This window comes from Nesoenas mayeri, assembly GCF_963082525.1.
Source record: "Nesoenas mayeri genome assembly, chromosome: 24".
NCBI lineage: Eukaryota > Metazoa > Chordata > Aves > Columbiformes > Columbidae > Nesoenas > Nesoenas mayeri.
In genome coordinates, this window is record NC_137546.1 from 5,689,001 (window position 1) to 5,712,526 (window position 23,526).

Sequence of the window (23,526 nt, forward strand, 5' to 3'; positions counted from 1 at the left end):
CACAAATTAATGGCAAAGGGGGGAAATGAAGAATTTATGGCTCCTTGGATCACTCAGCACAAGTGGAGCCGCCTCCAGCGCCCCCCAGGCTCCAGAAATGGAAAGAAATGGGCTTTTTCGCCCCATTTCTGTCCTTACCGTCCCCTCCTTGGGTCCTTCACGCCCCGTGGAGCCTCTCGCTAAGCAACACGCGTCTGTTGTGCTTCGCCACCCGTCTCCTCGACACCGGCGAGGAGGGTTAAAAACCCACAAAACCGCTTTTCAAACCTGTCCCGGCCCCTCCGAGCCTGTGCTGGGGGTAAAATAAACCACATTTGGCACCAAAACCCATTTTATTGCTCGTTTGGAAGTGTCGCAGCTCTCACCTGAAACACAAATACTCCTCATCCCGTTGGGAAATGGAAATAATAAAAAGCAGAGATGCTGAAAAATAAAAAAATAAGCAGGATTCTGTGCATTGAAAGGCATTAATATAAATAGGTAAGAAAATATTTCTATTTAAAGAGGAATCTCAAGCGCAGCTCTGTCAGACACCGACTCCGTTCTGTCCTTCGCGGCTTCAATCGCTTCATTAAACGTCCGTGGAAAGAAGTAGAAAAATTCTGGCTTCAAAATAGAGGTGAAAAAACTCTTCCCGGAGTAAAAAACATGAGGAATTTCAGCATCGAAAGGCAGCGGTTCAGCTCCTCACCTCCCATGATTTATGTTTCAACGCCTTGAATAATGATGTTGAGCGTGGTGTTGGTTGGATTGTGCAGGTGAGATGTTCTCCAGGAGGACACTCTCACCGACAAGAGGATTTATCCAGCTCAAATATGTGAGAAGCAAGAAGAAAAGACTCCAAGGAGGCTCTAATTGTATACAATTTTACCAAAATTACCTTAAATTGGGGCAGCGCTGCGAGCGAGAGGCCTCCCGCTCGTTATTAACAGGAGGTGATGAAGCTGATGGGGGTTTTATTGCAGAAAGGTGAAGCCTCGGAGGTTTTGCTGCGCTCCAGGTGGACAATAAAACGCCCCCGCCGCGGAGGGTGCTGGTGTGGAGTGTTTTAAGGCACGTTTTGGTTGTTCTCCAGCATTTATTTCAGCATTTCGATGCGTGGGGGGGGATTTAAGGGTGTCCCCGAGCCCCCGCTTTGGTCCTGAGGGAATTGCACTGATCCCAGTAGCTGGGTTAGAACTGGACCCAGCCCGTGTTTGCCTGAGTCTGGTTAGAATTCGACCTGAGGAGGGGAAAAACAAGGCAAAAAAGAGGTTTTAGAGACTAGAATGGGCTGTGGGATGTGAGGAGGGAGCCGGGCAGCAGAAATGGGGGTGTTGGGGTCACCCTGCTGACCTGCAAATGTGGGGAATTTGTGTCAGAGCCACTTTTAAATCCCCAAAGGGCGTTTGGATGGAGCGATAATCCCACCCCAGCGGGAGTTCTCAGGAAAACCAGCAGGATTTGGTGCAGATGGGGGGTTCTAACCACACACAAACCCCACGTGGTCTCACCCCGAAGCTTTGGCGAAGTCTCCCCAGACGTCGGCGGCGGGAGCTGCGGCGGGTTGTGGCCAGGCCAGGAGGGCGTCTGTCGGCAGCCAGAAAAAACCAAACCCAAACACCAGGAGTTATTTCCTACTCTTATTCCCAGACTCCCCGCTCTGTTTTCCCAATTTTCATGGATAAAACCGAGTCTAAAAAGCTTTAGGGCCGTCGCTGCGTGACCACAGACCTGTGATGGGGGTGCCCGGGAGCGGGACAGAGAGTGAAGACGGATGCTCTCCGGACGGACAAACCGACGCAGATTTTCCCCCTGGGGGTGGTGGGAGCAAGTTCAGGCCCCCAAAACCCGTGGGACGTGGTCTGGTGTTCCCCGTCGCTCCTTCTTTTTTCTTCATATTCTGCAAGGAGAGAGGGAAATGTGGGTGGTATGAGGTTTAAATATAGAGCTGGAGACCTGGACAGGCTGGAGAGTTGGGCAGAGAAAAATTTAATGAAATATAACAAGGGCAAGTGCAGAGTCTTGAATCTGGGCAGGAACAGCCCCAGGTTCCAGTATAAGTTGGGGAATGACCTATTAGAGAGCAGCGTAGGGAAAGGGACCTGGGGGTCCTGGGGACAGCAGGGTGACCATGAGCCAGCACTGGGCCCTTGTGGCCAGGAAGCCAATGGGACCTGGGGTGGGTTAGAAGGGGGTGGTCAGTAGGTCAGAGAGGTTCTCCTGCCCCTCTGCTCTGCCCTGGGGAGACCACACCTGGAACCTTGTGTCCAGTTGTGGCCCCTCAGTTCCAGCAGGACAGGGAACTGCTGCAGAGAGTCCAGCGCAGCCACCAAGATGCTGCAGGGAGTGGAGCATCTCCCGTGTGAGGAAAGGCTGAGGGAGCTGAGGCTCTGGAGCTGGACAAGAGGGACTGAGGGGGGACTCATTCCTGGGGATCAAGATGGAAAGGGGCAGTGTCAGGAGGATGGAGCCAGGCTCTGCTGGTGACAACCAGGGACAGGACAAGGGGCAATGGGTGCAAACTGGAACACAGGAGGTTCCACTTAAATTTGAGAAGAAACTTGTTCCCGGTGAGGGTGGCAGAGCCTGGCCCAGGCTGCCCAGGGGGGTTGTGGAGTCTCCTTCTGTGCAGACATTCCAACCCGCCTGGACATCTTCCTGTGTAACCTCATCTGGGTGTTCCTGCTCCATGGGGGGATTGCACTGGATGGGCTTTCCAGTTCCTTTCCAATCCCTAACGCTCTGTGATTCTGTGACTCCTCCCAGCCGCAGCTCACACGAAGCCAAATCACTTTATTTTGTGGAAAAAACACCCGCTGCACTGTGATGTCTTGGTGCTGGTGCAGCAAAAACGGCCAAACTGAGGATGTTTTTTACCCGTAAATCCCCACCACAAACCCGGTTCTGTAACCAGGAACTGTAAAAAACGCTCTGTACATCATAAGCTCTGCGCCAGGCTCCCCCCTGCACGGGGATTTCAGGGAAAAGCTGCCGCTTCCTCTTGTGCCACGCACACGAAATGCATGAAAAGGAACAGAAAAAAGCTGGAAAAAAACCCTCACCGCGATGTTGAGTTTGATGGTTTGTCCCTCCTTGAAGCCCAAATCCAGTTTGGGTCCCTGCTCGGGGTTCTCAGCCTGTCTGGCCAGCTCGCTCTGCTGCCTCACCCACCTGCGGGGATTAAATACATAAAAAAGGAGACATCAACCACTGGCCTGAGCCTCCGCCGGACAAATCCTGCCCCAGATCAGCCCCTAAACCTGGCAGCAAATATTTAAAGGTGCTCAATATGAGCTGAGAGCTCACCAGACAGAGCAACGTGCTATGGGCAGCGCTAGGGGATGATTCTTGGTCTCTGCTCCCCAGGAACAAGCGCCAGGAGCAGAGGAAACGGCCTCAAGTTGCGCCAGGGGAGGTTGAGGTTGGATCTGGGGAACAATTTCTTCCCCAAAGGGCTGTGGGGCATTGGAACAGGCTGCCCAGGGCAGTGCTGGAGTCACCATCCCTGGAGGGCTGGACAGACGGACATGAGGTTCTCAGGACATGGGGCAGGGACAGGGTGGGGAACAGCTGGACTCAATGGTCTTGAGGGGCTTTTCCAACCGAAACGATTCTATGATTCCAGCCAACAGCAGCATCCCAGCCCCTCAGGAGCATCCCCTTAGCGGTGGCGTGCGAAGAAATGAAAAGGAATTAAGGAATTTGCTAAATTTTGGACTGGAAAGCCCGGTTTGTGAACCTGTTGGGAAATACCTAAGCAAAGCAGAGCTGCCTGTGCAAAGGCTGCGCAGAGAAATGGGCATTTCTGCCTCTTCACACCACGCTTGCCTGCTCAGACGCAACAGGAGCTCACAGCTTCCTCTCCCTCAGCCACAAGAAAAAGAAAATTGAGCCAAGAGGACACAGGGAGAAGCAAAAACTCACTTAAAATGGTCCTGGAGAGCCACATTGAAGTCAAAAGCGTCCCCTCGGTCGACAAAGCCGACTCCGATGAAAGCTCGGCGGCCTGGAGGAGGAGGAGGAAGGGCTGGAATTGCAAAGCAGTGGAGGAAGGGGAAGGGGACGTCCCATCCCGCACACCCTCTTGCCTGACGCCTCCTCCAGAGACTCAGATATGGGACTGAAGAAACCTTCAGCTTGTTGGGTGCAAGTACAGGCTTAGTAAAACCAGTTTTTAAATTAATATAAGCGAGTCAAAGCAGAAGTCGGCGTCACGGTGACAATCGTTCATACAGAGGTGTCCTCACACTAACACCAAGCAGCAAAATCAAGCTGCTTCTACTCCCAGTGAAGGACAGAGTGAGGCTGGTGCCTGGCAGTGAAATAATTCACCCCTTTGCCTCCATATGCAGGGAATATTTAGCCCTTGAAAGCGAGAATCCTTCACAGATCAGAGCAGCAAGGGCACTGAAGACTTTCTGAGGTGATTCCCCCAGCGTATCCAGACGTACCATTCCCATCCTCGATGCGGATGACGAAATATCGGCTGGAGTCGGTAACGCTCTCCACAGCGATGCCGGGGAACTGCTCCACCGGCGCCTGGGCAAAAAGCTCCCCTGAAAGAAAAAAGAGAAACGAGAGCGGGTTAAGAGCAGAGCACAGCGTCTGCATCGCCTTCCTCCCCACGAAGGGGCTGTCGCTTCCATCCTCCTCCTCCTTACCCGAGGTCTTGTCCTCCAGCTTGATGAAGGCGACCTTGCCCTTGGCTGTGATGCGCAGCCTCCCGCTCCACGCCGGCTGGTCCAGCTGCCACTCTGCAGCTCTGGAGAAAGAGGAAACGGCGACCAAGGTCTGAGCCGCCTCTCACCCTCCAGACAAGGCCACTGATCTATTTTAATGTCCCTGTAACATGTCACAGAGCTTGTTTGCTCGACTTCCCTCATTAACCACAAGAATCTGCTTGCACCTGCGCTCGCTATAGAAGAAGGTGGATTTGTCACAACGTCTCTCGTTTCACCCCAAACCAGTCAGGCCCCCTGCAAAACCAGGCGTGAGGTCCCAGAGGGGAGCGGGCAAGAATTGCACAAGAGGTTTCACTTCCCTTTCCACGGAATCTCCAACTCGAAAGCAGATCGTGAGAGGTGCTGAGCTGTGTCAGCTACAGCCTGGCTGTGCCACAGCAGCCTTTGGGCTGGACTGATGGGAGAGGAGCCCCAAAACATGGAGGAAATGGGGAAACCCTGCTGGGGTCCAGGATGGGGGCAGAGATCACAGAACCATTTTGGCTGGAAAAGCCCCTCAAGATGATCGAGTCCAACCATAACCCAGCCCTGGCACTGCCCCATGTCCTGAGAACCTCATGTCCGTCTGTCCAGCCCTCCAGGGATGGTGACTCCAGCACTGCCCTGGGCAGCCTGTTCCAATGCCCCACAGCCCTTTGGGGAAGAAATTGTCCCCACATCCAACCTCAACCTCCCCTGGCGCAACTTGAGGCCGTTTCCTCTGCTCCTGGCGCTTGTTCCTGGGGAGCAGAGCCCGACCCCCCTGGCTCCAAGCTCCTTTCAGGCAGGTCAGAGATCAGAAGGTCTCCCCTCAGCTCCTGTTCTCCAGCTGAACCCCCAGGTCCCTCAGCCGCTCCATCACACTTGTGCTCCAGCCCCTCACCAGCTCCGTTCCCTTCTCTCCACTCGCTCCAGACCTCGCTGGCCCCGCACACGCTGTGGGGAGGGGACGCAAACACCCCAGGGTGCGGGGACCCCACGGGGAGATGTCAAACCCCTCATGTTAGACCCTGTTTGAGGGAGGGAACCGCCGCCATGCAGCCCCAAGCGGGGCAGAAACACCCCCCAAGCGGGACAGGCCCCGCGGGAGATGCGCAGCCCTCACCTGTAGCCGCGATTGGAGGCCCGCGGCGGCAGCCGGTAAACGTGAACCGCCGGTTTCACACACAGAACCGCCTCGTATTCCTCCTCCTCCGCCGCCATGGCCGCCATCGCGGCGGAACTCCGCCCGCCGTCGCTCTGGCCCCCGCCTCGATGGTACCGCCCGTCTCTATGGTCCCGCCCCCTTTCCCCGGGAGCGGCGGAAGGGAGTGGAGGCGCTCTGGCACTCGCTGCCCGCGGCGCCCCCTGGCGGGTGGGAGGGTCCGCTGCAGGGCGAGAGTCACTAAAATACACTTTAATTTCCTTATTTTACATTTTTTAAAGTATATTAAAAATGAGAATTAAAAGGGAGTCGGCGCCTGCGGGAGCTTCCAGCGCACCCTGACTCCTCACCTCAGTTGGATGCGCCTCGAAAGCCTCTGCCCACATTTTGGGGGGGTTATAGAGCACAATACAGGAGGAGGAAAGCAAGCATATTGCCAAAAAAATAATAATAAATAATAAAACAAAACAAAATAAAACCCACATCTCCCCGGAGCGCTGCCACTTCCCACCCTCCTTGGATTACATCTCCCTAGTGAGCCTAAAAATGGGGGAAAATTTCCCCTTTTTGGGTAAATACTGGCACGATTAGAGCCAAACGCTCCCAGATTTTACCTTCCTGAGGCATTTTTAAGGATAAACTCCCATTTGGATCTTAAGCTGCCACCGAAACATCCCTCTTGAGGCAGCCCCTGGGAGAGACGGGGGATAAAGGAAGAAAAAAGCCGTTAAAAGTTTAAAGACATTTATTTAAAATACACTTTATAAAACGTTTTCTCTGCGGCGCATCGTTTTGGGGTGAAAACACGCGGTACCGTGTTTATCCTCCGCTTCTCCTGGGCCGAAGGGGCAGGAGCGGCGCCAGGCCCTGCCCGCGGGCGGGACGCGTCCTGCTCACCGGGACGGAGATTTCGGTGCCGAAAATGGAGATTTTGGTGCGGGAAATGAAGATTTCAGTGTCAGAAATCGATATTTCGGTGCCAGAAATGGAGATCTCGGTGCCAGAGACGGCGGCAAGTTTAACACTGTCCAGCTACACCAGGAAATGGGTGGATTCGGGGGGTTATTTTTGGCCGATAAAAGCTGTTTGCAGTGATAATTAAGGAAAGGCGCGGTGACGAGGGTTATTGCTGATGTCCTGCTCCCCGCCCGCTCCCCCCAATTTACCCCCCTGGGGGATAAATAAGAGCCCCCTCCAAAAAAAGCGCCAGGGTTGGGGACACCCAGGACTCATGCGCCCGCCCATCCCCACTCACAACCATCCTCAGTGCTTTAATCAGCTTTAATTAGCTAATTAACGCTCTAGCGGCTTCTTTTTATACACAGGTAGTTTTATTTTTACCGGTATTCGGGGTTTTTTAAGCCGTATTTGCACACACGTCTTATTCTGTACGGTCGCTTCCCTGCGTGTCGAAGACGTCGAGATTTGCTCGTTTACCCTTGAACCTACTGACAACGAAGGGGCTGCAGCCGTACGGAAGAACCAGAAACCGTTTTCTGGTGCCGTCTCCTCCAAGGAGAGCGTTTAGTGTTCATCAAATCCCCTGATATTAAGCGATATTAAGGTAGGTCAGCTTCATCCGGGGGAAAACATCCATGTTTTCAAGGGTCACCAGCCCCTTCCTGGGAGCCAGAGGAGGAAAATCCCATCTCTGAAGCCTCATGGGGGGGAAATCATCCCAAATTTATCCAACGCCGGGTTTTGCTCTCGATCTCTGCGGTTTCAGGAGGCGAACGCAGCTCGTACCATGACCGAGCGGATCGTTAAGCTGTCATTAGCGTCGGGACTCTCCCCACGGATTTATTCTGCGGAGCGGCGCCCCGTTCTCCTAATTCTTCGCCGCCGGGTTCGCTCTCGGCCACAAACAGCGACCGCGGCGTCTTTTCACGGGATCCATCCACGTTCCCTTCTCCCCAAATCCAAATGAAACAAAACAAAACCTTAAAAAACAGTGGATTTTAAGCTTTTCCTCCAAGTCAGCAGAAAATACCAGCCAAGTTTTCACGGGTGCGAGAGGGAAACGAGGAGGTGCAGGTCGCTTCCACGAGAAGGAAAAGTGAGAGTTTGCTGAACCCGAGCCAGAAAAATCGCCGAAATTTGTGGAAAAAACACTCTTTTTCCAACACTTAACTACCTCTTCGCAATTAAAACCAAAGAGTTAAAACCCTTCCCATGCACTCTGTTGATCTGATATACAGAAAACAAACCAGAAAACAAACAAATAAAATAAAAAGAGATCCTTTGAAACAGAACTTGCTCTAAAGCGATGCGGACAACACGCGCGTCTGGGGAGAATTCCCATTTCTTTTGCATCCCACGTTCCGAGTACAACAAACATTATTGCTGGCGGAAGCTTCAACCCGAGCGGCGCACGCGCAACTCGCCACGCCCCTCCGAGTCCGTTAAAACCGCCCCCACCCCAAAAAAACCCCCTCGTCGTCCCCTTTTCCAGCGCCATGGGGACAAGCCCTTGGGGGGGTCACAGTGGGTGGTGAGGGGGAGGTCACAGTGCCTGGGGTTGAAGGTCACAGTGGGCAGAGCAAAAAGGGGGTCACAGTGCAATTAAATCGAGTCGTTCCCTTTGCTCTGTGTCCGTTTGTCCGGCACGGCGGCGCGAGCCGTGGCGGGGGGGACCCTGCCTTGCACGGCGGCATCTCCGGCCAGCGGTTTATCGGCGTTGTTTGAAGCCCTGGGAGCCGTCGGGACCCAGCGGTTGCCTGATGACATTGTTGGCCTGTCGGGTGTCCTCGGGCTGGGAGAGCCTCGGCGGCCTGCGAGGAGAGAGGACAGGGACAAATCATCCTGTATCTGGCACAGGGGGAGGTCACAGACACGGGGTAATTGTCACACGTCGCTCCGCTGCACAGGAAAATGTGACCGAAATCAAACTAGAGCTTTATTTCTTTCCCAAGAATCATCAAGACTCATGCTGCGAATAAAGGGGTGAGTGCGGCGCCTTCAAATAACCCACATCAGTTAAAAAATCATAAAATAATCATATATTTGGGGTTGAAGGGATCTTCAGAGCTCCTCCAGTGCCACCCCTGCCATGACAGGGACACCTTCAGCAGCTCAGGTTGCTCAGAGCCCCGTCCAGCCTGGCCTGGGATGTCTCCAGGGATGGTTCATCCACCACCTCTCTGGCCAACCTGGGCCAATGTTTCGTCACCCTCAGCGTCACACATTTCCTCATTACATATAAGATTTCAGAGCGCTTAAGCTCGTGGCAGCTCCCTTAAGTCAAAAACTTCACAAAAGACGAAGACGCGGCCCTCGCATACCAACCCTAGTTGGCCACAATCTTCTCAATACCCCATCACGCTCTTCCAAGGGCCTAAAATAACCTTTACAGCCTCATCTAGCATTGCACTTCCTTTAACCCACATAAATTTAAGACTTATGCTGCCCTGCTCACTAACAAAAGCTCTCCTTCCTCCTCGTTTTACTTTTCAAGGAGCTCGTCCTCCTCCTTCTGACAAGGAAGAAGGACAGGGAACTGCTGGAGAGAGTCCAGCACAGCCACCAAGATGCTGGAGGGAGTGGAGCATCTCCCGTGTGAGGAAAGGCTGAGGGAGCTGGGGCTCTGGAGCTGGACAAGAGGACACTGAGGGGGGACTCATTCCTGCGGATTAATATGGAAAGGGGCAGTGTCAGGAGGATGGAGCCAGGCTCTGCTGGTGACAACCAGGGACAGGACAAGGGGCAATGGGTGCAAACTGGAACACAGGAGGTTCCGCTTAAATTTGAGAAGAAACTTGTTCCTGGTGAGGGTGGCAGAGCCTGGCCCAGGCTGCCCAGGGGGTTGTGGAGTCTCCTTCTGTGCAGACATTCCAACCCGCCTGGACACCTTCCTGTGTAACCTCATCTGGGTGTTCCTGCTCCATGGGGGGATTGCACTGGATGAGCTTTACAGGGCCCTTCAACCCCTGACATTCTGGGATTCTGTGAGGGTGTTGGCAGGGAGCGCACACATAGATGCTGCGGCACGAAAACGCCGCCCTTGCCTCAATAAACGGAGTTTCTCACCGGTCTAGGATGGGTTTCTCCTGCTCTTCTTCGGGGCTGGCGCTGCCCAGGATTCGTTTCCTGGCTTCCGCGTACTCGGCCTCCCTCTGCGCCAGGGACTTGACGGGGAAGGCGGGTCTGCTGGCGGAGTGGGGGTTGCTGAGCACGCCGTTGGTCGTCGGCCGCTTCAGGATGCGGATCTGTGGCGGGGGACCCGCGGTGAGGCTGTCGTCCTGGATCACGATGGGCACTTTAGGAGGAGATTTGGATTTTCTACTGTTGAAAAGAAAAATAGAAATAAAAATTGGTGCTTGGTTTGCTACAGCGTGTTTTTCGCTCTGCGTGTGAATTCCTCCCAGCCAGATGTCATCCCCGTGATTAAGAGTCAGCCTGGAATAATTAAAGACCTCATTATGATTGTAACCCTAAACTAGAGCAGCGGACGGGTTTTGCTCAGGAAGGGACAGAAAAACAGTCCCTGCTGCATTCGACATCTTTAAACTCAACCGAAGGACAGAGAAGCCAACACTGAGCACAACTTTTAGTGCTTCTATTTTAAGATATTGGTATAAACACCTTGATTTCATTCCGTGCATGCACTTTTTGGATTCCTCTCACCAGGATACCCGGCTTTCCGCTCCTCAGAGTCAGTCTCAGCCCCCATCTCACCATCTGAATTAGTTTATGCTCCCTTCTCTGTGCGGGAATCCCAGAGAAATAACACCAGGACTCTTTAAGTGGTCTACTAAGAATAAAACAATTTAAACACTTTAAAAAAGACTTGTCAGAAGCAATTAGAAATATTTGTGCTGGGACACAATAATACACACACCCCTGCCCCTACCCAGAGGAAGCAGGAAAAGAACATGTGACTGATGCAAGACACGGTGAGTCAATTTAGGGCTGTGAACTGGAATGACCCAACTCATCCATTTCTTGTGTGTCTTCTTCTTAAACTGCTCCTCCGTAGCTATGTCCAGGCTCTGAAACAAAATCGCTCTCACGAAGCTTTTCACTGCCCTGCTATGGATGGAAAGAGCCATCTAGTGGCATGATTACAGAGATTCCCTATTTCTGAACTCAAATCCAGCATTTTCTGCTCAGTTTGAAGCTGTTTCCCCACTTTTCCCACTCCCTGGGCCTTCATATGTCCAACAGCACCTCAGGAAGAAAAGGTTATTTTCCCCAAAAAGCGCAGCGTTACCTTTCTTTCTGCGTGATCTTCAGCTTCTTTTCCAACCGTCTGTCTATCTCCTACAAAAGAAGGAGAGAAAAATCAAAATCAAAACCAAAACCTGAAGGCTCATCTTGGAGTTTGAGCCCATCTGTGCACACATCGAGTCCCACTGTTGCGCACAGCGATGCTACAAAGGGACAGCGAGAGCGTGTGCGGCTCCATCATGGGATGACTTGCAGATCGGGAACAAGAGAAGTGAATCCACCACGACATTATTATAATAAACCTACAGCGTGTTGTGGATTTGACGTATCACGATGAGAGGGCAGCTGCGAAGCGCTCATCTTTTATTTTTTGGCGGGCAAGAAAACTCGTTTAAGGGTAAAAAGCCACAGGAATACGCAGCAAGGGGCTCCCAGAGCCGGTGCCAAATATCTCAGGCAGAGAAGCAGCAGCGGTCGGTGCAATTCACATCGAGCTACACGCTTGATTTCAGCTCAGCCCCGGAGCCTGCGGGCAATTGGAAGACTAGCCGGCAGGTTTGCATTCCTGCTGCTTGGTGCAATAACCCTCCTTCGTAAAGAAATAATTTAAAAGAAGTCCCTGCCCTGCCCAAAATGCACCCGAGGACTCGGCGGAGCAGAGCGGAGCCTTATTGCGCTTCTCCTTCCTTTTGCAATGCAGCTGCCGAGTCATCCATCAGCGCAAAGAGGGATTAATCATCCCAGAACGCGTGGCTTTAAGCATGACAACTTCTGCCCAGGGCTCGCAAAGGTGTTGAGGTTTTGCAGTTGGTGTGATTACGCAGAAAATACCTTGCTAAATAGAGAAATTAAGGCCAGTTTTCAGCCCCAGTCTCTCTTCAGGGAACCTTCCCCAACGTTGCTGGTGTCCTTAGATCCTCACCAACTGCTAATGCTGTTAAAAGAGGCTCCGAAACAGCAAATAAAAACTACCTGAGAATGCCCCAGTTTTGCCAGCCGTTAACTGGCAATACCAAAGGGAATTCCAAGCTTCTGGCAGGATGCAGCTGCTCCAGTTTTCAGGCCGGTTTGTTGAACCGATGCAGCGAGCTCGCTGCCAGCAGAGCCTCCCCAGCCGTCAAAAACCACAGCGGGCACAACCCAGGAGAGAAACTGGTTTGCGCAGCAATTCCCTGACGCCCCAATAAGCAGGGAATGAACACAAGTCGCTGCAAGACGCCAAACCACGGTGTTTGCCCTCGGTCACGGGGCTCCACGGGCCAACAGCCCACGGGATTGACAGTTACGAGCAGTTTGGGGATGATAAATGGTGGGTGGGAGGTTGAATTTGCTACCAAACTCTTGTACTGGGAGGCGAGGGGTGATTTGTAAGAATAAAATGAGACGGCGGCGTTGAGCTGCAGGTCGGTTCGCAGCTAGAGCCTCGTGTTGAGGGCAAACGCACCTGCAGTTTCCTTTGAGAGGAAAAATGCGCATCAGCTGCCTCTGCAGAGACGGAGGAACCGCCGGCCGGCAGCGGGGAAACGGATATCCCAGCGAGGACAGAGACGCCGAGCAGCTGGCGGCAAACAATGAAAGTCAAATTAAGGGGAAAGGGTTATATCCTACTATAGAAGAGTCTTTAAACCACTTTTTTCAAAGTCAAAGAGTCAACCATGCCTCCCCAGGGCCTCCTGGAAGGAGCCTTCCTTAAATATAACTTATTAACAACTTGGCTACACGGGGCAGAGGGACGACAGGAAGACAGGGCGGGAACCACATTCAAAAAGCATCTCAACTCATTTCTCTTTGCGTTTGGCGCTGAGAAGTGACGACGGAGGTGGCTCGAGTCACAACCACAGTGCTGAACCACTTAATGCTCCTTCCTGGCAGAGGAAAGAAACAAAAAGCCACATTTCTGCATTCCTGGTGGCTTCGTAGGCCAGTCCCGGGGCTAAAGTCACGGTTTGTACATCCAACGACAAGAATCTGTAATTGCACAGCGTCAGTTCAACCTCAGTATCTGAAAAACACTTGTAATTAAGATGAGTGTCCCAGCGAGTGCTGCTGGGCAGCCCTTCACACCCTCACATACGCCGGGTTACCTCTGACGGCATCCGCCAACGCCACAACCTGCGGCTTCCCCTATCAGGATTAAAAAACAACACACCAAACAGCTCTTTAATTTGTTCCGACAAACAAAATTACTCTAAGGAATCCTTCTAACGCTGCCGTCGTGACACCCTGCCCCAAATGAGCCCTTTACGGTCCCAGTTTTACTCCTTCCTGTGCAAACCATTTCTTGCAAAATACTTCATATTTTTGCCTCTCATTCCTCTGTAATCGCCCTGGTTCACAGGCTATGTGTGCAGGCTCGAGAGTCACCCTGTGCCTGGAGTTCAAATATCCTCCAAGTTATAATACCAGCGGTTTCAGAGCCGCTCTGTACTCTCCGAAACACATAGAAATCCCGGCAGAATAAGACAAAACAATCATCTCCACCAAATACCCACATATCACTCTCACCCCATTCAAACAACTGTTGGTTTGACGTGATTCTCATAATTCTGGGCGCTGCTGAGGGAGTTCCAGCTGCCTCCACTCAACTCTTAGGTAGAAAATGTTTGTCTTTGCGTTCAAAGCGGGTGACGGGTGTAAAAAAAGCAGCTTCCTGCCTCACACACACCTCTTGGTGTGTTAGAAGTTGTTGTGTTTTCCTTTCAACGCAAGATTGACCCCATCTTTTCACAGCACTGCAAACTCTCGGTGTTTAATACTATGGTGTTTGGGATTTTTAGGTATGGAGGCGTTCGGACACAGAGAGATAATTAAAATGGGCGGCCTTTAATTACCCTGCAAAACCAACCCGAGACAGCAGCAGCCTGGCACAGCCCGCACTTCAGGACGGGGATCACGCCACACGCATTTACAAGCTGGAGACGCTGAAACACCTTGACAGGGCTTATTCTTAATTATAACAAATACCCCTGGCGCTGCTCTGCACAGATCTGTTCGTTTTCTGATGTCATTCCCTTTCCGTTGCTGTGTCACGTTGTCCTGGAGCTGTGTGGGTAAGGAGATAAAATTAGGATCTGACTTAGAGGACAAGTGCCAGAAGCGCTACAACAACCCAAAGGCACGAGCTCGGCGCGATCGCCTTTGGCACCCGAGGACATTGTGCCGCACGTCCCCAGTCGCCGGGCAGGTCACGCCAAACAAAAACCAGTTTTAAATCTCCTTAGGAGGCTCTCTGAGCTTTCCTTTCCCAAATAAACTTACTTATCTAACCAAAAACTAAGTTTGGTTTACACCCCCGCCCAAAACACCCTCCCCAAAGATTAGTGAAGAATCTCAAACAACTATTTTTAGTGCTATTATGTCTAGATGCTAAAAAAGACCCAAACAAACAGCCTGAAGAAGACACTGTGCTTTGACATTTAAGCTGCATTTGTAGATGAGGATGTAATGGAAACTGAACTCCAGCCCCAGCACAGTCATCCTTCCTACCCTCAACCCTGAGAAAAACAGCAATACATTAAAAAATAAATACATATATATATATATAAATAAAAATCAATAAAATAACCCTTGGAAAGCAGTTAGACACAGACACTAGGACACAAACATGATCTGGCAGCCTAGATAAGTGATATAAGTGATAATTTTGGTCAGCTGGAGATAGATGCTCCCCCAACACCCCAAAAACATGCCCTTTGGGAAGGGTTGTCCCTATGGAGTCGAGTTTACGCACATTCCCAAGCAAACCTGGTTCTCCAGGGGGCTGCAAAGACCGAGCTATTGTCTAAAAAACTTTGTTGGAGTAACTGTAATGTGTCGGACACACATAAAAAATTATCCTGCACATCGTTGCCAGCAAAGAGTCTCTAAACAGACTAAATAACAGCAGCTCCAAGCTCTGCTGGTAGGGGAAAGGAATAACGTGATAACTACTGCCTATTATTTATTTCAAGTCTAGTGGGCAACCACAACTGGGCTTCCTACAAATCCCTTATGCTCACAGGATATTTCCTCCTCTACCTCCAAAAGGAGAGACCTGCCAGAGCACAGGATAGTCACTGATACAGCTGCGCTCTCCTATACTCCATAAAATTCCAAATATGCAGCTCTAGAAAACCATTAACCAACATTCTTTGATGTATTTACCAGCGATTACTCCCAAATGCAACCTTCTACCCTTGCTCGCTCCAATAATCTGTGAGATCAAGCCCAGAAAGAGGGAATTTAGCCTTGACTTGCATCCTCCCACACCGGCGCTAAAAACAAAGACTCATCCGCCTATTAAAAGCGCCAACAGATACTCTGGCGTTTTCTAAAGGACAGGAGATAAACTTCAAGGCCTGGTTAACGTTCTCTTCTTCAGAAAAATTATACATTTTAACATCTGAGGTTACCAAAGTTGTTAATGGGCACCCAACAACGTCCAGCTGCAGATAACTCACTGAAAACAACATAAAATAAGTGCAGAAATAGATAATTCTAAGCTCTCTAAGCTGACTGCTCATTAGCTACCTATTGCTTTCCTCTGGAAGATAAATTAATCTTCTATTAATTACTGGAACATTCCAATTCCTCAGGCTATTGGGAATCAGACTGCTCCATTAATTAATTCTCCACGTTAACTCCGCTTACGTTAAATCCTGGCAGCGGACCGTACCCGAGAAAGCCGCGGATGCTTTTAAGCTGCGCTGGCGTTTACATCTCCCATACGTAGATAAAGCTTCTCGGCAGCCAGGAGGTTGAGAAACGAGACACGAAGAGTATTTTTGGGAACACGCCTGGCAGGCGCCACACGGTATTCTCAGCATGGACATTTTATGGAGGGGGAAAAGCGTTTGGGAAGCCGCAGATCCTTTTCCCGCCCCACCTTTCGCATCTCCTGCGGCAGGCAGGTCGTACAGACGCTCTAGAAGAAAAATAAAGGGTAAAACCTAGAAACGAATCTCTAATTTCTATGTTATTTCGCGAAGGCTTCAGTATATCCCATAATCCAGAGGGTCACCCTTGTCTTCCGCACCCACGGGGTCAATCAGCACATCCAGCAAGGTATGCGAGAGCAGGTACAGAACAGAGATGCAAAACTGGCCGCAATATCCCCAACCTGATGCTCACTTCATATTATCAACATACCTGTTCATTCCCAACCTACAAACATCATTTTTCTCAGCAAACTGCCTCTGCCTACGCAATGCTGAGCAGCAGCAAGAAAAACTTCAATTTCCCAGTTTCAAGATTATTTTTGACCAATTACAAACACCGAAAGTAAATATTTGGTAAATGTTTTACAAAAAAACACAAACCCCATCCTCACAGCCCTTCTTCCCAACACCAAAACCCAGCGCTTATCCTCACGGGTTTCCTCCAGGGTCCAAAACCCCGAGCACTCGTCCTCCGATCGCACAAGTCACCAGCGGACGGAGGTCACGGCGTCACACTCCGAAATATTTCGGTTTTGACTTCTCTGTACTTTGCTCATATTTAGCAACTCAAAGAATCACAAGACAAGAGCTCCACGGGCAGTGAACTGCCTTTGCCGGGGGGTGGAACCAAGTGGGCAGCCCCCTCTGCCACACACACATCGACTGATTTTGAGATGACAGAAACAAGTGTTTTTCAGCAAACCTCAGGGGAATGGTCCTCACCAAGCAGGTGACAATCCCCGTCCCCACGCACAAGGGACAAAGTTCAGTCACCCATGTCTGGCCGCTCACATCCTCCCGGTAACCAGAAGATCAGGGGGTTTCTCACGTTTCTGGTGGCAATCAGTGAAGCAAGGCGCAGTCTAACACCCAGACTTAGACTCTGGAGCACTGCAGGCTCAGTTTTAAGCACCAGCAAGGAGGCTGTGGAACTACCTGCCCTGTAAACTGGAGTGGAAATAAAAGACACACACGATGACTTTTTTTAAACTATTGTGGGTTACCAGATTAATATTTTTATCTACACAAATTCTGACCTGAAATAAGTTACTAATCGAGAAGAAAGCGTAAATTCGGAGCAACAGATTACCTGGGACCCTGGAGCCTTCCGCTCCAAATTTGGGGCACAGCTGCCAACTTGACGTTTAATTATTAGTTTAAGCAGGTAAATAGACTCGGTGTCACAAAGAGACCTTTCCCACTTCCTAAAGCCACACAAAATTAAAACGAGCCGTGCATTAAGTGTTTACTAACCCAGCCAGGGTGTTTAGATCCTTGTAACTTAAACGATTCGCTCTGTTTTCCATCTGTAACTCATGGAACGAGCAAAACCCTCCCCATTTCACAGACATTTTGAAGATTTAAATAGATAACGCAGATCTAACTCGATTAACATCACAGGATGGGGTGAAGCTCCGGAGCTGAGGGTATCTGCTTGGCAGATGGTCACTCAGGGGGTGGCGCATACCCAAGGAGCCACACTGGGTAATTCTGATGACACAGAAAACTAAAAAGACAAACAGAAGCCACGTTAAAGACAAAAAAAAATACACTTGAGGATCTATTTTACAGCTGTTTGACTGACAGAACAAAAGCAGAACATCTGTGTTGGGTTTTGGTGGGGTTTTCCCTCAACCTAATGAGATTTTTGGAAGGTAGATCTACAAGAGATAAAGGAGGTGACATTATAAGCAGGTTACAGCATCTCTGGTCAGCCCATAACTGCCCCTTGCCAAGAACCACCTGCTTTAAGATGTACAGTAGAAGTTTGCAGCCTGACACCCAAAGCAAGGACCAATGCTGAAACTTCTATGCCCTTTCTGTCCTAACAAACACTCTCTGGGTAGAATACTAAAAAATAACACGCAGAGAAGCAGGCAACGTCTCTCAAAAACCCACCACAGATGTCCTGCTACATTTCTCACGTTTCCTCAGAGCTGTGCTGAAGGGTCTAAAAAAATAACTCAGCTTTTCACCTGTGTGAAGTGTTAGAAGAGTATCTGTGGATATCTCTTATATTTATGGTTAATACTTTATTGTATATTTCTCTTGAGTACTGACCAGGGCTGTCATGTCTCAAGCCTTTATATTGGGATCTGTCTTGTGCCACCTTATTCCCATCCCAAATAAATGTGAAAGAATACAGGAAAATCCTTAAGAGAAAAAACCTGTGCGGTGACAGGACCAGGCCGGCTCACACGCTTTTCCTGCGCAGTCTTTTTCCTCTCACACCTTCACCAAAAGACCTGTCTGCTGGCTGCACAAGGGTTTCACGCGCGGAGAAGAGCAGCTGTGCCCCAAAATCTCTTTTAACTTCTAAAAAGCAAGTCAGTCACGCCACCTGCTCTGCAGCGGAGACTCTTGCTGCCCTCTCTTCCTCTTTTCTCCACCTGCCCATGTCTGGGAGCTTTGATTTGTGCAGCGGCACCAGGAGCCTGCAGCCCCTGACTGCACCAGTCTCCATTCGGACCACAAAAAACACCAGGGAAGACGAGGATGGGTTGAGGTTGGACTCTCCTCCGCTCCATCCCGCTTTGCTTTTCACTTCCTGCGGCCGCCAGCAGCAGCAAAGGGTCTCCTTCCTTTGAAAATGACCTTTCTAAACCGCAATGGATGCCAGAAGGCACCTCCTGTCTCTTCTTTTACCTAAGAAGAACTCCTGCGGCAGACAGCTCGCTCTTCCCACAGCTCCAACTGCTTTTACAGACATTCAAACCCCCGACAACTGCAAAAGCAGCTGTGACAGCTCCTCTCTGCTCAGCAGCACATGCGCCACCAAGTTCATGAAAACAAATTCTCAGCAGTTTGGACTGGAAAAGGACACAAAAAAGGACAAGTGACAGAGATTTTTTTCCTCCTAAGGGCTTTAAAAGAACAACCGAAAGGCCTGAGCCGAAAGGACAAAGAGGAAAGACAACCGATGGCTGGGCTTTGAGCAGTCCTATAATTTTAAACCATTACTCAAGGCTGCAGCTATCATCAGCTCCCAGGACACAAGCCATGTCCCTTCATGGAAGGACTTAACAAGCGCCGGAATTAACTCTGCTGCCCAGTGCGAGGCTTTCGGAGTCTGCAGCCTCCCGGTGTTGGCAAGAGGAGAGGGCAAGCGCTGGGCTGGGGCTGCCAGCCACCCACCGGCATCTTGCACGGCGCCGGGTGAGGGCGTTGAGTTACAGGCTCTTATTTTGCTCCCCGCTCTCTGATCAGCTGTAACCCAATCTCCCAGCCAGAATCAAATTCGGCGTCCTCACCAAGTCATTGTCGCGAAGCCCTCCTGCACTCTGATCGTTAACGAGCCCGCGGAATTTATTAAAACAAGGAGTTCGCCTGGCAGAGATGGTTTCCCTTCTCTTGTCGTGCTGTTGTGAATAACCCACAGATCATCCACCCACGCTCCTGCTAAAATAATGATGTTAGTTTGCAAGCACAACACGCAGAAGTGCTTCAGAGTCTCTCAGCATGAGAGACGTGATGAAAACGCCTGCTATTGAGCAAGCTATAAAAGGCAGGCGAGAACTTAAACTACAACTGCACTAAGGCCCGCTGAGACTTTCCACGCTTTGTCCTAATGGAGAAACATGTTTGGCCCAAGCAAAGTGAATAAAGGGCTTTTGATGTGAGACCTCAACTGCCATGCTACACCCTGGGAGACGCAGCCCAGCAGCCTCTCCCCAGAGGCCTCGTAAGGGTTAAAGTGATGCTGGGGAGACACGTTTTGTGGGAGCCCATCAGCAAAAGGAGCAAAGATCTCACCATCCCCCAGCACCTACCACACGCTCCCCGGAAGCAGGAGCTTTGTTCTGGGCTCAGCCGCGACCCGCACGGACCAGCCGCCGCCACCCTGGCCACAGCCCCGCAGAGCCGGGGGAAAACAGAATGGGTTTGGACACCGAGGGAAGAAGAACAGGCAGGCAGCGGCTTTCTGAGGCAGCCCAGCACCGACGGATGAAGAGGAGACAACCAGGAGGCGCTGAGGCCACCCCACGCCGAGCGATGCCGCGGTCCCTTTAAGAGGCCTAGCAGGCGCTCCGCGCCCGCCGCGCCCCACCGCTGCTCCCCCGCCGCCTCACGCTCCGTCGGCACCACCCTCCCCGTCTCCCCCCGCCGCTCCGAGCAGCCGCTCTCACCCCGCTATCGGCCGCCTCCTCCCAGCTCTCGGCGACCTCCTCATCTTCCATGTTAATTCCCCTCGGCCGCCGCCAGCCCGCGCCCCGCGCATGCGCTGCCGCGCCCCGCGCCTGCGCCCCGCGGCGGAAAGGGCGGGAGAGCGCATGCGCCACGGGGCGCGGCGGGCCGCCACGTGCGGCGGAGCGGGAGGGACGCGGCGCCCCCCGCGCCCCCTGGCGGGCGGGAGGACTGCGCCCAAGAGCCACGCGTGTGTGTGTGTGTGTGACACTTCCACGGGGACAGGACGATTTCCAGAGCGTTTCAAAGCATTTCCCAACAGCGCGAAAGGCGTCAGCGGCCTCTAAAACGCACCAGCTGTACATAAAGTTCCACTCCCAAACAGTTTGGGGGAATTTTTTCCTAAATTTAGGGGTTATTGACAAAAGCAGCTGCCCCATTTTTAGCAAATCTTGGCCATTCCTGCGGGCATCAAAGAGTCCACGTGTCCTTCCACTACCTCAATTTGTATCTTTTAAGCTAAACACTCAGCTACTCATAAAGCCCCTGTGGAGCAGGAGGCCCCGGTGCATCTCCAACCTCTAGAAACAGCTACATTTCCCCCAAAATAAAACTTATTTATTGGTTTTATTGACTTGCAGCCAGGATATTCACCACGCCAATGTATTACTCTGTGCTTTGAGTGTTTCATAATGCACCTGGGGTGAAGGTTGCACTTAATTCTGCTCACTGCAGAATTAAACATCCTGAAAAATCAAATGTTCGGGCTGGGAGTCAGAGAAAACGCCATTAAATCCTTAAAATTTCGCACCTGCAAGCTGCAGCTTGCCGGCAGATGGCGATAAACTGCTTAAAAAAACCACAAAAAACAAATATTTCAGCTAAAAGAAGCTGCGGTCCCTCTGCAGCCCCCCTGGGTCTCCCCATGCTCTGCCAAGCCCCAAAAATCATGGCAGGGAACTGCCCGGCACCCACGCAGACAAATTTTGGGGGGTTTTTATCAAAAGCAGTGCTGCTCGTGGGCTTTTATGGGGTGGGGAGGGGGATTTATATCCTCAGATTTGAACCAACCCATTCTCAGGGATCTTTCCAGAAGGAAACGAGCAGCGCATGGCATTGTTGGCTCAATCCGCGGCATGTTCAGCGTCATTTTTCCCGGACATTTCCCTCCATCCTACCGGTTTTGCCCTAAAAAATCCCATTCCTGGCCACAGCACTGCTGTTCAAGACTGAGTGTCCCACAAAGCCACGCAGATGTTTGGGGAGTGGGATGTTAACGGTCACACGCACACACCTGGGTGAACGCTGGGTTACTTGCGCACTTATGGGTTAATCGTGTGTCTGCTTTCAGGTGGTTCCAGCCCTTCATGAGGCACCTGGGGCAGCTGATTCGGCCGGGCCGATGTCTGGGATGCTGAGGAGCAGCTCCTGGGGTAGGTGCTGGTCTGTAGAGACAGAAAGGGTGGTGGGTTCTTTCTTCCACAGCTCCTTCTGCACAGGAATAGTGTCACAGAGTCATTTTGGTTGGAAAAGCCCCTCAAGATCATCAAGTCCCACCATTCCCCACCCCTGGCACTGCCCCATGTCCTGAGAACCTCATGTCCGTCTGTCCAGCCCTCCAGGGCTGGTGACTCCAGCACTGCCCTGGGCAGCCTGTTCCAATGCCCCACAGCCCTTTGGGGAAGAAATTGTTCCCACATCCAACCTCAACCTCCCCTGGTGCAACTTGAGGCCGTTTCCTCTGCTCCTGGCGCTTGTTCCTGGGGAGCAGAGCCCGACCCCCCTGGCTCCAAGCTCCTTTCAGGCAGGTCAGAGATCAGAAGGTCTCCCCTCAGCTCCTGTTCTCCAGCTGAACCCCCCATGTCCCTCAGCCGCTCCATCACATTGTGCTCCAGCCCCTCACCAGCTCCGTTCCCTTCTCTCCACTCGCTCCAGCACCTCAAGGCCTTTCTTGGCATGGGGGGCCCAAAACTGACCCCAGGATTCAAGGTTTGGCCTTGTAAGGGACCACTGAAGGACGAATGTTGTTTTTACAACTGACCTTGTGCCTGACCCCAGTGCGGGGGGAAGGACTGAGAGACAATCAGGCTATGAATCCTTAATATAAAACAAAGTCTCTTTGAACTAATCATGGAATGCAAACTGATAACTGTATTTAAAAGTTTAAAAAGTTAAGCTAGGGGGAAGGGTAGCCAGAGAGTCAAGAATCAATATTTGAAATAAATCAGCAAGGGGAGGGGGCTGTTAGAATTTGATGAATAAGAGAGGCAAACTGAGGCAGGGTCGGATAGTCTGTAAACCCTGTAAACCAACAAATGGGGAGCTAGGGAGGGAAATTGCGGCCAGGATTTGGAAGGGATATAAGCAGGGGCTTTTTGCCCTATTCCATGTGCCTGCCTTTAGGTAGAACACCTGGTCTTGCAAAATCGTTAATAAAATACCCTTAGCTGAGAAATCCTGCCTGGGCCTATTCTATTGGCACGGTAAATGGTTTCCTACAGGCCCCCGCAGTGCCCAGGACAGGGATTCCTCCACCTCTGCAGCCATCACAGAGTGTCAGGGGTTGAAGGGCCCTGGAAAGCTCACCCAGTGCAATCCCCCCATGGAGCAGGAACACCCAGATGAGGTTACACAGGAAGGTGTCCAGGCGGGTTGGAATGTCTGCACAGAAGGAGACTCCACAACCCCCTGGGCAGCCTGGGCCAGGCTCTGACACCCTCACTGGGTGAGTTTCTTCTCAAATTTAAGTGGAACCTCCTGTGTTCCAGTTTGCACCCATTGCCCCTTGTCCTGTCCCTGGTTGTCACCAGCAGAGCCTGGCTCCATCCTCCTGACACTGCCCCTTTCCATACTGATCCCCAGGAATGAGTCCCCCCTCAGTGTCCTCTTGTCCAGCTCCAGAGCCCCAGCTCCCTCAGCCTTTCCTCACACGGGAGATGCTCCACTCCCTCCAGCATCTTGGTGGCTGCGCTGGACTCTCTCCAGCAGTTAAGCCATACTTTCAAAGTAATCATCAATACATCACCACACGACTCAGCAGCACAGGTGTGTGTCAGAACACAGACCCAGGTGTACATACCCGCAGCACTGAGGGCTCCATCCCATCCTCACCTCTGTGGTGACACAGGCACCTGCTGTCTCTCAGGGGAGAGACAGGGACATGGCAGGGCTCTGGGAGGGAATTAGGGGGAATCTCTTTCTGTGGGAAGGGAGGGTCCCCAGGTGTGCCTCGCCGGGGAGTGTCTGAGGAGGAGAGTCCGGGAAGGGGCGAGGGGCAAGGCGGGGGCCAAGGCCCGTGAGGCGGCCGGGAGCCGCCCTGCCACCTTCGCCTCACAGCGACCTCCCCAAAATGGCGGCCTCGCTCGCTTGCCCGCCTCTCCCAACATGGCGGCGGAGCGGCACGCGTGTCCCCGACGGGACCCTCCAAAGATGGCAGCCTCCCCCCGTCAGAGAACACTCTCAGTGCCATGGA

General features: G+C 51.8%; 2 protein-coding genes across 4 annotated transcripts; both read right to left on the reverse strand.

Annotated features, from left to right (window-relative positions):
- Positions 1 to 319: 319 nt before the first annotated feature.
- Positions 320 to 5,958, reverse strand: NECAP2 (NECAP endocytosis associated 2). The gene is made up of 8 exons (XM_080358806.1): positions 5,809 to 5,958; positions 4,644 to 4,744; positions 4,434 to 4,538; positions 3,907 to 3,988; positions 3,045 to 3,153; positions 1,714 to 1,882; positions 1,494 to 1,569; positions 320 to 1,222 (listed from the first exon to the last, which is right to left on the reverse strand). Exons 1-8 carry the CDS (start codon positions 5,913 to 5,915, stop codon positions 1,174 to 1,176), a joined length of 798 nt encoding a protein of 265 aa, XP_080214932.1. The 5' UTR covers positions 5,916 to 5,958; the 3' UTR covers positions 320 to 1,173.
- A 638-nt stretch (positions 5,959 to 6,596) lies between these two features.
- SZRD1 (SUZ RNA binding domain containing 1) lies at positions 6,597 to 23,494 on the reverse strand. Of its 3 annotated transcripts, XM_080358867.1 has the most exons (5): positions 23,134 to 23,494; positions 21,349 to 21,499; positions 11,057 to 11,106; positions 9,874 to 10,128; positions 6,597 to 8,618 (listed from the first exon to the last, which is right to left on the reverse strand). In XM_080358867.1, the coding sequence occupies exons 1-5, from the start codon at positions 23,157 to 23,159 to the stop codon at positions 8,516 to 8,518; spliced, it is 585 nt and encodes a 194-aa protein (XP_080214993.1). In that variant the 5' UTR covers positions 23,160 to 23,494; the 3' UTR covers positions 6,597 to 8,515. The 3 variants fall into 3 exon arrangements, with proteins under 3 accessions (XP_080214993.1, XP_080214994.1, XP_080214995.1); XM_080358868.1 differs by lacking the exons at positions 21,349 to 21,499; positions 23,134 to 23,494 and adding an exon at positions 20,057 to 20,144; XM_080358869.1 differs by lacking the exons at positions 11,057 to 11,106; positions 21,349 to 21,499; positions 23,134 to 23,494 and adding exons at positions 10,429 to 10,548; positions 10,697 to 10,777.
- Between the last annotated feature and the right edge of the window lie 32 nt (positions 23,495 to 23,526).